General features: G+C 51.6%; 1 protein-coding gene across 8 annotated transcripts in view; it reads left to right on the top strand.

The window, feature by feature from the left end:
• LOC111839545 (spectrin beta chain, non-erythrocytic 1-like) overlaps nt 1-14866 on the top strand; it is a 64586-nt gene that overhangs the window by 48100 nt on the left and 1620 nt on the right. For 5 of the 8 annotated variants that reach the window (XM_023803554.2, XM_023803551.2, XM_023803552.2 and 2 more), the window contains 23 exons: nt 180-317; nt 965-1184; nt 1470-2006; nt 2137-2339; nt 2789-2879; nt 3383-3529; nt 3660-3923; nt 4239-4463; nt 4555-4644; nt 5169-5459; nt 5811-5941; nt 6125-6329; nt 7439-7813; nt 7894-8138; nt 8704-8842; nt 9014-9098; nt 9352-9548; nt 9996-10123; nt 10215-10290; nt 10828-10908; nt 13031-13224; nt 14102-14275; nt 14603-14645. In XM_023803554.2, the coding sequence (XP_023659322.2) occupies nt 180-317; nt 965-1184; nt 1470-2006; nt 2137-2339; nt 2789-2879; nt 3383-3529; nt 3660-3923; nt 4239-4463; nt 4555-4644; nt 5169-5459; nt 5811-5941; nt 6125-6329; nt 7439-7813; nt 7894-8138; nt 8704-8842; nt 9014-9098; nt 9352-9548; nt 9996-10123; nt 10215-10290; nt 10828-10908; nt 13031-13224; nt 14102-14275; nt 14603-14645 (4279 nt within the window). The remainder of the gene's footprint in view (nt 1-179; nt 318-964; nt 1185-1469; nt 2007-2136; nt 2340-2788; nt 2880-3382; nt 3530-3659; nt 3924-4238; nt 4464-4554; nt 4645-5168; nt 5460-5810; nt 5942-6124; nt 6330-7438; nt 7814-7893; nt 8139-8703; nt 8843-9013; nt 9099-9351; nt 9549-9995; nt 10124-10214; nt 10291-10827; nt 10909-13030; nt 13225-14101; nt 14276-14602; nt 14646-14866) is intronic. The other 3 variants (XM_023803559.2, XM_023803556.2, XM_023803558.2) reach the window with 1 other exon arrangement.

Raw genomic sequence — 14866 nt, 5'->3', positions numbered from 1 at the left:
AACACTGGACTGTACCTACAGTCAGAAGCAGTATGCGATGGAATAAAGTTTGAGGTTAATAATTATTGAATTTAAGTTAACGGGGTTGATGGTTAGGAAGAGTTATAGGGATGCAGCTGACAATGTTGATGCGTATAAAGATAGAACATTCCTCTCTGTGTGTGTGTGTGTGGATGCAGGTTCGAGACCCTGGAGCCTGAGATGAACAACCTGGCTACCCGCATCACCGACGTGAACCAGGTTTCTCAACAGCTGCTTGGCACAGACAACTGCAGCAAGGAGCAGATCCATCAGACTCAGGACCAGCTCAACAACCGGTACGGCCCGGCTCAGACTGGCTCAGACTGGCTCAGACCGGCTCACACCACTGTCACTGGGTGTTTCTCAATACCAAGAACGCAAAGATCGTATCTGTGGTCTTGGCAAGACCAGTCTTGCTACCTTGCCTTCCAAGAACAAACTTAGGGTGCGATGAATCATGGGATTCGTCTTGTTCTGGCGAGGATGCAACCGATGTATCCTTGATATTTGTGGCAGGGCAAGAACGACATCCGGCGGTTTTTACTGTCCTCCGTACTTCTGTGCTTGGTATTGCAACTGGTCTTTGGCAATGGATGCAGACGCAAAACACACACAACTACAGTCAAGTCCACATATTGAGAAACACCCAAGATGTACAGAGGTGATGGGCCGTGTTTGCCACCACTGAAACCACACATTTGCATGGGGGCCCCCTGTTGGCCACAAACAGTCACTACATTTAATATTAAATGAATGAGTTCCTTATTTAGGAGATGCTTAGAGATATTTATTATTATTTGAAAGATCAGAAGGGGGGCCCCGAAGTGACTTTTTGAGTGGGGCCCCAGAAACAACAAACTGGCCCCTGCCTGCATTAGTGAGCCGGACTCTTCTCTCTGTCTTTCAACCTGCCCCCAAACCTTCACTGTGACCCCCCCCCCAGGTGGAAGGAGTTCCAGCGGCTGGCCGACCACAAAAAGCTGGCCCTGGAATCAGCACTGAACATCCAGAATTATCACCTGGAGTGCAATGAGATCCAGAGCTGGATGCGTGAGAAGACGAAAGTGATCGAGTCCACCCAGGGGCTGGGCAACGACTTGGCCGGGGTCATGGCCCTCCAGCGCAAGCTCACGGGCATGGAGCGTGACCTGGAGGCCATCCAGGTACAGTAGGGGAACATACAGGGGGCGGGGCCACCGATGCCTCAACTGAAAGCTGATTGGCCCGCTCCCCTGTCACTCATAACATAACATATAATTGGCTATAATTCATACAGAGGAGCCAACTTTATGATCCCCGTTATGCCCTCCATGTTAAAAAATCCTGGAATGGCCCCTGAGATATAGTGAAGTTGCATCACTTGGGTCAAAGGTGCTTGTTCACTAATACGAGTATTGGCAAAAGTGTCAGATTGTTGAAATTCGGCGTAACCAGAGCAATCATTTCAGGGTAAGTTGGACAACTTGCATCAGGAGGCCCAGAAGCTGGCGCAGGAGCACCCAGACCAAGCCTCGGAGATCCAGGCCCGGCTGGGGGAGATCCAGGAAGTGTGGGAGGAGCTGAACGATACCATGAAGCGACGGGAGGAATCCCTGGGCGAAGCCAGCAAGCTGCAGGGCTTCCTGCGCGACCTGGACGACTTCCAGGCCTGGCTGTCCCGCACACAGACGGCCGTGGCCTCTGAGGACAGCCCCACCTCACTGGCGGAGGCCGAGCGCCTGCTGGCCCAACACGAGGGCATCAAGAACGAAGTGGACAACTACCGGGAGGACTACGAGAAGATGCGGGCGCTGGGCGCCGAGGTGACGCAGGGCCAGACGGACGCGCAGCACATGTTCCTGGCCCAGAGGCTGCAAGCACTGGACACGGGCTGGCATGAGCTGCGTCGCATGTGGGAGAACCGGCACAGCCTGCTAGCACAGGCCTTCGACTTCCAGACCTTCTTACGGGACGCCAAGCAGGCAGAGGGCTTCCTCAACAGCCAGGTGGGTGAGAAACGGACACGTATTTCCGACCCAACGTCATATCACTTAAACCAGTGGTCCTCGAACTACCACCCCCCCCCCCAAAGTGGTCCGTGAAGGTATGATGTTCGTTGCCCCCCCTCTTCCCCAGGAGTATGTGCTGTCCCACACGGAGATGCCAGCCAGTCTCCAGGGGGCCGAGGACGCCATCAAGAAGCATGAGGACTTCCTGACCACCATGGAGGCCAGCGAGGAGAAGATTGCCGGTGTGGTGGATTCCGGACGCCGCCTGGTCAGCGATCGCAATGCCAACGCCGACAAGATCCAGGAGAAAGCCGACTCCATCCAGGAGAGGTGGGTGGGGGGGGGGTTACATGGTTAATTTATCAGAAGCTCTTCCAATTGGCTTATAGGGTTGGAATATAGAGGTCCAGAAGCAACATTATAATACTGACATTTCTCAGCTCTTGGGAGAATTGTATTCTGGATATACATCTTCATCTTCATATTTTAAACGATTCTTTCTCATTGTAAAATGAAATAAAATGCCATAACTTTGCAATTCATGTTATTTTGAAACCCCACAATTAAAATATAAACGCTTGAAGATTTATGGCATTATTTTGAAGTGGTATATTTTTAAACTAGACTAAAACATTACCCTTGCGTTTAGGTAGTCATGCTGGAGGCCCCATGGTCTGGGGGAGAAAGTAGCTTAGCCACGAGACAGGCTGGAGGAGGGTTGGGTTTTGGGAGAAGAGCGAAAGCCAAACGCTTGGATCTCTCTGACGTCTCTCTTCCAGACACAAGAAGAACAAGCAGGCAGCCAGCGAGCTCTTGGCTAAATTCAAAGACAATCGAGAACTGCAGCACTTCCTGCAAGATGGACAAGAGGTCAGTGCTCTGCCGTACCAACCTTAATGTCCCTTTTAGCTAAATGTTTTGGGACTGGTCCGCCACCGAAGACACTTCTCTTGTTAGCTCAATAACTTGAAATGTTTTGGACAAACGGTGCTCATACTTTGCACACACGTTATATGGTCGGCGCTCTGGTATTGGTCAAATTTTGTGACCGTTCGCACTGAAGTTGAAACAGCGCCACACAGTGGTAGCAAAGATAAGGGCAGCTTCAGGTGCAGATCTGCTTTAGCTGATTACACTGAGACATAGTCACACATATTGGGCTTTTAATAAAATTTATATTTAATTTTTTGGACTGGTGGGTAGAGTGTATAGGGGCCTGGAGATTGTAGTAGTTGCGAAGGTGTTAATTAGTTCTACCAATGTGATGATTTAATGGAATCGCACTACAACGACAACCATGTAATTTGCTGACATATTCAATTACGGTCCGTGACCGTATTCCGATTTCATTCTCTATGTCCGTCTTTCTGTAGCTGACTCTCTGGATCAACGAGAAGATGCTGACGGCCCAGGACATGTCATATGACGAGGCCAGGAACCTCCACAGCAAGTGGCAGAAGCACCAGGCCTTCATGGCCGAGTTGGCGTCAAACAAGGACTGGCTGGACAAGATCGACAAGGTGCCAAGACTGGTCCTGTAACCTCCAGTCCAAGAACCCCTGAATGGCCCGACCTTCTCGTTCATAGAGAAGGTCTTTTGTCCCGATAGGTCATCACTTCCTCTTGCCTTGACCTCCCGTTCTTCCTCAGGAGGGGCAAGCCCTGGTGCGTGAGAAGCCCGAGCTGGAGTCGATAGTAAAACAAACCCGGGCAGGCCTCCAGCGCCAGTGGGAAGACCTGGAAAGCACCACCCGCACCAAGGCGCAGTGCCTCTTTGACGCCAACAGGGCGGAGCTCTTCACCCAGAGCTGCTCGGCCCTGGACTCCTGGCTGAAGAACCTGTCCGCTCAGCTGCAGAGCGATGACTATGGCAAGGACCTGACCAGCGTCAACATCCTGCTCAAGAAGCACCAGGTTAGGGGAGGGGGGGGGGGGGTAGTCTGGGGAGAGGAAGCCCTTCTAGAAGTGACCTCATTTCCTGGCATTTTTCAGGTTCAGTCAATATTCAGCATTAGGCTAGTGGTGTAGAATTTAGTCTGCTTTTTAAAAGCCCCTGCATGAAATTGATAAGAGGTATAGGTTGAATCAGAACCCGATCCAATATCGTCATCTTCTCTTGTACAGATTTTTCCTTGATTGGCTAAGGGGGATGCTTTTAGGCTATTTTAGTTAGCTGCTCTCTTTAGCTGGAAATGCCCTGAACACCCCAGCCGCCTTCTCTCTACCCAGATGCTGGAGCACCAGATGGAGGTGCGCGAGAAGGAGGTGCAGTCATTACAGGCCCAAGCGCAGGCCCTGTCCCAAGAGGATGCCGGCCTGGCGGAGGTGGACAGCCAGCAGAGGAGGGTCACTGAAAGCTTCTGCCAGCTCCAGGACCCACTGAGGCAGCGGCGGCAGCAGCTGCTGTCGTCCAAGGAGGCCCACCAGTTCAACCGCGACCTGGAGGACGAGATTGTGAGCGCCGAGTCTGCAAATGTCATACCAACTCCTTCCCTCTGCGTGTAGCTCCTGCACCGACCTCCCTCCATTTCTCCTTATCCCTCAGCTCTGGGTGAAGGAGCGGATGCCCCTGGCCACCTCTACAGACCACGGGAAGGACCTACCCAGCGTGCAGCTGCTCATCAAGAAGAACCAGGTGTGTACTAGTGCAAAGGAAACAGGACTAGAGCAGTGACAGTCATTTGGTTACAGTGCCCAGGGCACCATCTTCTGGAGGGGTGCTGACTTAACAAACCCCTCCACCCGTCAAGTTTCACCATCGGTGTGAGGAACATGTAGAGCACCGGATCTACCGGAGACAAAGTAGGGAGGGCACATGATTTTCAGTCAGCCTTGGGCAGGAGGGCAACATCAATCAGGGTATGTGGTCTTGGTGACCACAGTAAACACGCAGAGGGAAGGAGTTGGTATGGCATTTAACAGTTTTGTGAGTGTTCTGGAATTTGGGATTATGGGGTCAAGTTCTGGAACAGTCTCTGCCCCGAGAGTGCTGACTAATTTAGCTATTTATTTATATTTAGCATCTGGTACGAAGTGCTGCAAGTCTGGGATCATTAGAGGGGATCACGGGGGATCTGTCAGCCCCTGCAGAGACCATGACCGCGGTAACCACACCACAGTCAAAATTCAGATGGTCATGGTCCCCGCATCCTCACCCAGACCTTGCAGAAGGAGATCCAGGGCCACCAGCCGCGAATCGATGACATCCAGGTGCATGGCCACTCCATGGCTCCGGGCCAGGACCAGGTGGATGGCGAGCGGCAGTCCCGGCTAGACGAGCGCCTGGCCGAGCTGCGAGACTCCTGGGCCCGGTTCATCGCTGAGACGGAGCAGCGCCGGGGTCGCCTGGTGGAGGCGCACCGCGCCCAGCAGTTCTATGCAGATGCCGCCGAGGCCGAGGCCTGGATGGGGGAACAGGAGCTGCACATGATGTCCGAGGAGAAAGCTAAGGCAAGGCTGCAGGGTCATGTGACTGGGTGGGCGGGGCCCAGTTATATGTGGGCGGAGCTCAGCTGTCGTGTGTAGTCTTGGGTCAGTTGCAATATGTGGGCAGGGCTTAGGGGTTATTCTTGAGTAGGCTCACATGTTGCATACGGGGGTTTGGGCAGCTGTTATGTGTGGGCGTGGTCAGGAAATATGTGCAAGTGGGGCTTAGCTGTTGTCTATGGGCGGGGCTAGCTGTTATGAGTGGGTGGGGCCCATCTGGTATGTGTGGGTTCTTAAATATATACTTAGATATAACAATGACCAGTAAAGACAACCTCCCTGCTTCTGGTGACCACCTTTCTGTCCTCCACCCAGGACGAGCAGAGCGCCCTGGCGATGGTGAAGAAGCACCAGATTCTGGAACAGGCCCTGGAAGACTACGCCCAGACCATCCACCAGCTGGCCAATAGCAGCCGACTAATGGTGACCAGCGAGCACCCAGAGAGGTGAGGGTCTGATGTCGTAAATGGCGCAAATCGGCCTGGCCAGTGAAAATGCAAGGGCTCCGGGAAGCAAGAAGACCTACATACCCACAGGCCAAAATGAGGCCAGTTTTTCAGACATCGGTCAAGGGCAGCCGCCTCGTGTCGTTTCCCATCCCAGCACGTGGTTTCTCCTTCCCTCCGCAGCGAACGCATCACCCTACGGCAAGCCCAGGTGGACAAGCTGTACGCCGGTCTGAAGGACCTGGCGGAGGAGCGCCGCGGCCGGTTGCAGGAGCGGCTCCGGCTCACGCAGCTCAAGCGGGAGGTGGACGACCTGGAGCAGTGGATCGCCGAGCGGGAGGTGGTGGCCGGCTCCCATGAGCTGGGCCAGGACTATGAGCACGTTACGGTACTGCCCCGCCCCTGTCCCGACCCGCCTCAGACCTGCCTCGCCCCGCCTCAGACCTGCCTCGCCCCGCCCCACCTCAGACCAGCCTCGCCCCACCCCTGCCCCCCATGGCCCGCCCTGCCTCAGACCTGCCTCGGCCCGCCCTGCCTCAGACCTGCCTCGGCCCGCCCTGCCTCAGACCTGCCTCGGCCCGCCCCACCCTACCCCTGCTGATGCTCCCTCCAGTCTCCCATGTGCTCTCTCTCCTGACCACACACTCTCCCGATGCCTCTTCAGATTGCTTCCCGGAGTCCATTAGCCCACGGTTCTTAAGCTAACTCCGCTCCCAATCTATAACTCTGAAAGCTTAGGCCAGAGGGGCAAATTCATATGACAACTTGTAGATTGTGGGTTCAAATGCAAAGGTTGCATAAATCCCCCTCCTAAATTCCTTTCCCTCTACTGTAAGTTGCTTTGGATAAAAGCATCAGAGGAATGAAAATATCTAACAAAGCATAAGGCTATAGTTTTTTTGTGGGAGATGACAATAAAATTTGCCGGGGGATAGTGTGCAGATGATAAATGTCGCCAAATCGATCTTTCCCCAAGGCGAGTGACTCGGACCAAACATTGGGGAACGCTGACTTAGCTGTGAGACACGATGTTCTTGGATGGAAGCCGGTCCCTTAACGAGCACTCGCACATACCTAAATAACGTCATGCTTATTCTCAGCAATCACTCGACTCACCCGTATATTTTTTGACTCGATACCTTTTTGGAGAATGGCAGGAATACTGTTAATGTTTTTTACTGTGTTCATTTGCATACTGTTAATTTGCATATGTTCTAATGTTGAATTATGTTTTTTTTCTGAGCACATATACATTAATACTCAGATAAATAGCTAAGACAGTACTGTATGCTAGGGGGCAACATCTGGGGGGTGGGGGGAGGGGACATTTTCTCTAATATTTAATTTGGTTTTAATCATCCCCCCATTAAATAGACTTTTGTATGTAAATTATTAAGATGAGCCCCCCCCACCCCCCATTGCCTAACTCTCTCCTATGCCGTTGGCTGTATGCATGAAAGTCTGCTAAAGAAGGGATCTGGGGTCATCTTCAATCAGATGCTGCGGGACAAGTTCCGCGAGTTCGCCCGCGACACCAGCACCATCGGGCAGGAGCGCGTGGACGGCGTCAACGCCCTGGCCGACGAGCTCATCGAGTCGGGCCACCCGGAGAACGCCAGCGTGGCCGAGTGGAAGGACGGCCTGAACGAGGCGTGGGCCGACCTGCTGGAGCTGATCGACACGCGGACGCAGATGCTGGCCGCCTCCTACGAGCTGCACCGCTTCCACCAGGACGCCCGCGAGGTGCTGGGTCGCATGCGAGAGAAGAATGAGGCCCTGCCCTCCGATTTGGGCCGCGACCTCAACACCGTGCAGCACCTGCACCGACAGCACACCGCCTACGAGCACGACATCCAGGCCCTCAGCGGACAGGTCCGTCAGCGTCCCATATAAATTACATCAGATTGTTTTTCTTATTTCATTCGGTGATTTCTGACTGCTGCCCCCTATAGGTGAGCCAAGTGCAGGACGACGGTGCGCGGCTCCAGAAGGCCTACGCCGGTGAAAAGGCCGATGACATCCACAGGCACGAGCGCGCCGTGTCCGAAGCTTGGGAGGCCCTGCTGGCCGCTGGCCAGGCTCGCCGGCTCCTCCTGCTGGACACAGTCGAGAAGTTCCGCTTCTTCAACATGGTGCGAGACCTCATGCTCTGGATGGATGGGGTCAATCTGCAGATTGACGCCCACGACAGCCCAAGGTGAGGAGTGTCAGGTGGCCTTCAGTAGCCCCTCCACCTCCCCATGCTCCCTAGGATTCCAGTTTGATCTTTATTTTCATGTTAAATTATATACAGTTCATTGATACTGAATAGTAGTATTAATTGTCTGCTTCTAACATTAATGTTTGATGCCATTGGACCTAATAAAAGTTTTATGGAGTAATTTTGGAAGAACTATGTCAAAGCAATAAATGCACAATGAAAAAAACCTAAAGACTAAAAATAAACCAGTTCCATAAAAAAAAACACATTAAGGGTCCAGCAGACCATTACATAAACGCCCTCTGCTCCCAGAGGACCCTGGGATATTTCTGCCACTGTGTGCATAAATCCAGCTTTAGCCCAGTATTTTTAGCATTTTATGAATTTCCTTGCCCTCTTGTAGACTATGGGTCAGCCGTGTGTCTGTTGCCCCACATTGAGGTTTAGCCTCACTTTCCTGACAGTCATTTCCAGTTTTCGCTTCACCACTCACCCTCCAAGGTCTGTCCGTTCCTGGACTGGGTCATACTAAAGGTATCACCCCCCCCTACCCTCTTTCCAGGGATGTATCCTCAGCGGGACTCGTCATCGCCAACCACCAGGACATCAAGTCGGAGATCGAAGCCAGGGCAGACAGCTTCACAGCCTGCAAGGAGATGGGCGGCGCACTGGTCAGCAGCAACCACTATGCTGCCGATGAGGTCAGCCAACGGCTCGGGCCGATCCGGGGGCCCAAGACGCAATGCCAATCCATAGGCCACTTGTACCTCTGGTCCTGTCTATACCTAGCTGATTGTTTTGACTGGACCACGTTAACTGCTATTCACCATGTGACATTTCTTCTTTATCCTGTCTGGTGAATGAAACTTCAGATCCAGGAGAAGCTGGACCAGTTGCAGGCCAAGAGGGATGAAATCAATAAGAAGTGGAAAGATAAGATGGGCCACCTCCAGATCGGTGAGGTCCTCCTCTGATACCCCTTCCATCTGTGAACCTTGTAGCTATCATCCATGCTCCTCGGTTTAATCTCCCTGGAGGGGCGATTCCAGAACAGCATAAGAGGGGCAATAATTCAGGCGGGGGAGACAACCGTATCATTAGCTAATGATATGCTGTGTTTTAGTGATTGACAAGGGATGTGACCAATCAGCTTTCAGCTGGAGTCAGTGGCCCTATGGTCATTTCAGCTCATTTTTTCTGCCCGTTACAGTCCTGGAGGTGCTGCAGTTTGGGAGGGACGCCTCAGTGGCCGAGTCCTGGCTGGTGGGGCAGGAGCCGCTGGTGCGGGCGGCTGAGCTGGGCTGCAACGTGGACGAGGTGGAGAGCCTGATCAAGCGGCACGAGGCCTTTGAGAAGCTGGCGGCCGGCTGGGAGGAGCGCTTTGTCCAGCTGGAGAAGCTCACCACGGTAAACAAGCCCCCCCCCCCCCCCCAGACTGGGGATTTAGGGTTGTGGGTCAGCAGTACTCAAGATTCCAGCAGCAGTCTTTTATGGGGTGTCATAGATGGTCAATTTATATGAAATGTCAGCTATCAAATAATAGAGGTGGTAAATGGGTAGATGCATTGCTTTTGTTTGGGGTGGTGCAATGGCTTGCATGTCCTCCCTTGTGTGTTGAGGTTTCCTCTGGGTTCTCCTGTTTCCCCCCACAGTCCAGTAACATGAGGTGAGTTGGAGTGACCAAATTGCCCGTCGGTGATGTGTGACTCAGAGATGGGGCGACACCCCTGTCTGTCTTCTGTAGCTTCTGGGACAGGCTCCAAACCCCCATGACTCTCTATAGGACGAGTGGTATTGAAAAGATGGGTGGATCCCTTTTTATCTATCCCAATCATCTGCTCTCATCACTCGTAGCTGGAAGAGCAGGAGATCCAGAGGAAGAGGGAGGAAGAGGAGAGAGCGCGACGGCCCCCCACGCCACCCCCGGCCAAGGAGATGGTACTGTCCGAGGCGGAGAGCCATATGCATGACTCCAATGCCAGGTGAGGTGACCCTACTTCTTCTCTGCCCTTTGACCTCATGGAGAGACCCCTGACCCCCTTATGACAGCTTCTTGCTCTTCATCCGGCACAGGACCAGTCTGGACCAGACGACCCTGAACCAGTCAGTGTCTGTGAACGGCATCCACAGCGATCAGGAAACTTCGCAGGTGAATGGGTCCCTCAGAAAGTAGGGCTCTTTTAAAAGGGGGGGGCACAGGGCAGCAGATGGACTGGGACGGCGCCTCCCACAGCAGACTGGGCTGTTGTTCGCCTCCAGCAAGGATAAAGCCACACAAAGTCTCATCTCGTATTTCTATACTTGTCTTCATTTTCTTGTTCATGTCCTACTGGGCAGAAGTTGTTGTTTTTATTTGGAAGCACATCGTGATTATTTAAGGACCTCTGTAGTTAACCATGTTTGCATCACCCTAACCAGTTGTCCTTGTTCGTTGGCCAGTGGACAACCCAAATGGTTGAATTTGCAAATTTGGGTTTTGTATACGTCTCTGCAGTACACCTTGTGTGACTGAAGTCACTTTTTTTTTTTTGTCTATTCGTGTTTTTAATCGTGTTCCCTTGTGCCGTGGCCAGAAGACTGCCAGCAGGGGGAGCCGGGAGTCTTGCACATGCACACATGTGCTCACGGCAACAAACCCGCATGCCACTGTTCATATAATATCTTCCTGTTGCATTTCTGTCTGCAGTCAGTAACGATGTCAGTGGTCAAGAAGCCTGACACTAAACCTGCCCCTAAACCTGCCTTTAAACCAAAGTCCCTGGAGCGTGTGAGTATGGAGGCACGGCCCAGCCCCCGACCTTTGGCCCCGCCCCCTCATCCGCTTCCCATGCCCTTGATTGGCTGTAGCGCTGCCGGCTGGCCCCATCTGAAAGGCATCATTGCTCACTTCCTCCTCGCCGCTCCATTGCTTCTCCATCGGATCTTGTGGCCCCCATGTCGTGCCGAGTTGGTTCATGCGCATTTCCGCTGTGGCTCCACATTGATCTTGGCAAGCCGGCTTGTGTACGCAGAGGTGGGAACCTGCGCTCTGGATGTGCCAAAGATGGTCCGGGCTGTTGGATAATCCCTGCTCTGCTTTGGGTGTGACCTGTCAGCCAGTGTAGGATATGTTCCATGTCTTCTGCTGATATGTAGCCTTTTGGGTGCCTTGGGTATCTGTGTGTATGTAGGTGAAGGTATCAGAAGTGGTTTACAAGCTCCATACAGACCTGTCAAAGATGCTAACAGGTTATCTTCAAATCATTCATTTTTTTTCAGCAAAGAAATAAATGAAAGACATGCTCTGTTTCCTTACCATTGGAACCTGCTAAGTATTATGTGTGAGTTTGCATGGCTTTTCATGCAGTTTCAACACCCATTCCAGGTTCTGATGGTATCCAAAGGTCCCTCCTTGAGCCAGACAGCAGTTTATACCCCTGAGCACTTGGGGTGATCAAGAGTTGGTGTATGCCGTACATTTTAAGATCCAGATATTTCCAGTTTATTAATGGGCAATACCTGAACCCACTCGTTACATTGTAGCTGGGTAATCTTTGACCGTAGGACATTATTAGATAATGTAGCCCTGTAAACCAAGGTAAATATAGTTGTTAATGCTCTTTCCCATGTGCCGCTTTGTGGTCGGATCTAGTCCCTTGTTCTGGTGTTTAGATATTGTGAGAGACCTGCACGTGCTCATGGGAGATTTACTTACACAAAAATGTTCTGAGGGCAGAATGAAAACTGATTGTTTCACAGAGATAAACAATAACATTATAGAAGGAGTGGGTACAAGCAACTAGAGGAGGCAGGACCACCAACCAATCAAATGTCTTGGTACCAGCACCTCTAGTCGCTTGGGCCCACCTCCTCTACAGTCTCTTTGGTTATGTCTCTAAACCAATCATTTTTCATTCTGCCCTCAGAACATTTCTGTAGAACTCCCACGAGGTCTGCGTGGAGCTCACGCACGAGTTCCTAGGTTCCCGGCCGCTGTGTTTGTTGCCGTTCTTGATGTTTGTTGTTGTTCCTCTGTCTGCCTGGTCATGTGATCCATCTGAGACTTTGTGGCCTGTGGGAAAAGCCCCCTGGGGGCAACTGGAAAATCGACTCCCGCTGTCTGTTCAGAACATCGTCCTGGAGTCTTGCTGTAGAGGGAGCGGTGTGTTTTTTTTTTTTTTTTTTTTTTTTTTTTTTTACACCAGTGAGACCAGTTACAGCTCAGACTGGCAAATTAGAGGCGTTTTATTCTTTTGCTATGATTTCCAGAAATCTCTATGAAAACATGCTGTTTTATTTATTTCCACCACATTGCATGGCCTGGATTTTTTTCAAAAAAGTGCAGAAAAATGGTCGACTACCTGGAATCCACTCTCAGAAACCTTCCTGCAAGGCCGTAACAAACATAAATCAGCGAAGCTGTTTATTATCATTTGTAAAGGCTCCAAAAGTAGAAACAGCATTCTTATTGTGTCCTTTTTTGTTATAGAGATTTAATAACCTTTCAAATCAAGTTGCCTAATATTGACCTATGTTAGGTTCCATAACAACTTATAGAGCAGGGTTATTCAACTCACGGTCCTTGAGGTCCGAGCACTGCTGGTTTTCCAGCCTTCCTTTACCTGTCAGGTGTGAAGCCTCTGACCAATCAGAATCAGTAATTATTAAACAACTACCTGGGAGAACTGAAAACACGGCCTGGATTTGGAATCGAGGTCCAGAGTTGAAGAACCCTGTTATAGAGCCTTTACAAAGCTGAAAGTCAGGTTACCTTCACGTTGAAATTTCCCTGAGATGATATGTTTTTACAGTCTGATGCCGAATGACAAGGCGATACCTGACCGTTCGTTTGACTCGCCCCCTCTGCTCTTTCCCTCCAATCACGATGGCCGCGTGCTCTGGCCTTCCAGGGCTCCGAGTCCGAGTCGGCGAACGGCCCCGGCCGAGACAGCGGGCTGGCCTCGTCGTCCCGCCTGGACCCATCTGCCCCCTTCTCCACATTGCCTGGGAAGAGCACGGCTGAGCAGACGCCCCTGGAGACCATGGAGGGCATGTTGTGCCGGAAGCAGGAGATGGAGTCACACAACAAGAAGGCGGCCAGCAGGTGAGCCATGCTGGAGAACCTGGGCTTTACTGAACTGGACCTTGGATGCTTCTCAATGCCAAGAACAGAGAGACCATATCTGTGGTTTTGTCAAGACCGGTCATGCTAACTTGCCTTCCAATAGCGAACTTGGGGTGCAGTGAATCATGGAATTGGTCTCGCAATATATCCTTGATATTTGGAGAGGGGTAAGAATCTGGGGATTCTTACTGTCTTCCATACTTCAGTTCTTAGTGTTGGAACTGGTCTTCAACAATGGAAGATGACATCAAACGGGTACGCAAGAACACAAGTACGGTCAAGTATGCCAATTGAGAAACATCCATTGTAAGGGCATATGGCGTCTTTTGGGCTGCCCTCCTCAGTGCCTGAAATTCCGTGGCAGATATGCAATAATATAATACTAAAAATGACGTCCGGACAAACCTAAATCGAACACGTCGGAGAGAACAGTCTGTCGCGTACTTAAAACTCCGCCAACACCTTGTTCGATCCAAGTCGCCAAAAATCAAGAGGATGCAGAATGTTTTTGATGCAGCAGATCCACATACAGAGGGCAAATTAACGTATTGTGGCTAGTGCGTGAGACATTTTAATGAAGGAGATAACAGGTCTTTTAAAATGGAAGTTGCTCTCTGTATTATGTGCCACGAAACACATTTTGTCAATTTCATTTTAAGTACACGGCCACCTTCAGTGTCTAGGATTCTACTGAAATATTAAGAAATTGAATTTTCCATCCATCCATCCATCCTTACTTCTCGGTGGGCATGATAACCCAGTCTTATTCCGGATGATCTGTGGAGAACTGTTAGGGTTCTGAGGAGCAGAACCAGTGTGTGGTCAGGTGTTGGTGCTGACTGGTGTTCGCACGCAGGTCCTGGCAGAACGTGTACTGCGTGCTGCGCAAGGGCAGTCTGGGCTTCTACAAGGACAACAAGAGTGCCACCAATGGCGTCCCCTACCATGGCGAGGTGCCCGTCAGCCTGGGCGAGGCCACCTGCGAGGTGGCACACGACTACAAGAAGAGGAAACACGTCTTCAAGCTCCGGTGAGTACGGGGGAGAAGGTGGGAGGAATGAGGAGGGAAGAGCGCAAAGGAGAAATGGGGGGAGAAGGGAGGGAAGGAGGAATTAGGGGAGAAGGAGGGGAGAGGGGAGAATGGAGGGATGAGGGGAGAATGGAGGGAAGGAAGAATCAGAGGAGAAGAGAGGGAAGGAGGGATGAGGGTTGAAGCAAAGGAGGGATGAATGTTGAAGGGAAGGAAGGGGAAATGAAGGGAGAAGGAAGAATGAGGAGAGAAGGGAAGACAAAGTCAGCGAGAGAGGCCTGGGAGAGCCGTCTGACTGACCGTGGTTTCTCTCCTGACCTTCTGCAGGTTAGCCGACGGGAAGGAGTATCTCTTCCAAGCGAAAGACGAGGTGGGTGCCGGACGATCATTAACTTACATCACCAGTAATTCCTTTCTTTGTAAGACTGAGCTGCTTGGCAGAGACTCACCCTAAACGCCTGTGAATATTTTCAGTTTTAAGGGTAGAGTTTCTGTAAACGTAATAGGTCATGCTCCTCAAATCCCGTGCTGCCTCCGGCCACCTTAAGGGTTCTGTTGGTTTTGCTGCATGTGCCGTACCGGCTGCATTGT

The sequence above is a fragment of the Paramormyrops kingsleyae genome, chromosome 24 (assembly GCF_048594095.1).
Source record: "Paramormyrops kingsleyae isolate MSU_618 chromosome 24, PKINGS_0.4, whole genome shotgun sequence".
Taxonomy (NCBI): Eukaryota; Metazoa; Chordata; class Actinopteri; order Osteoglossiformes; family Mormyridae; genus Paramormyrops; species Paramormyrops kingsleyae.
Note: the sequence above shows the minus strand (reverse complement) of the source record. Positions and strands in the feature narration are given on the sequence as shown.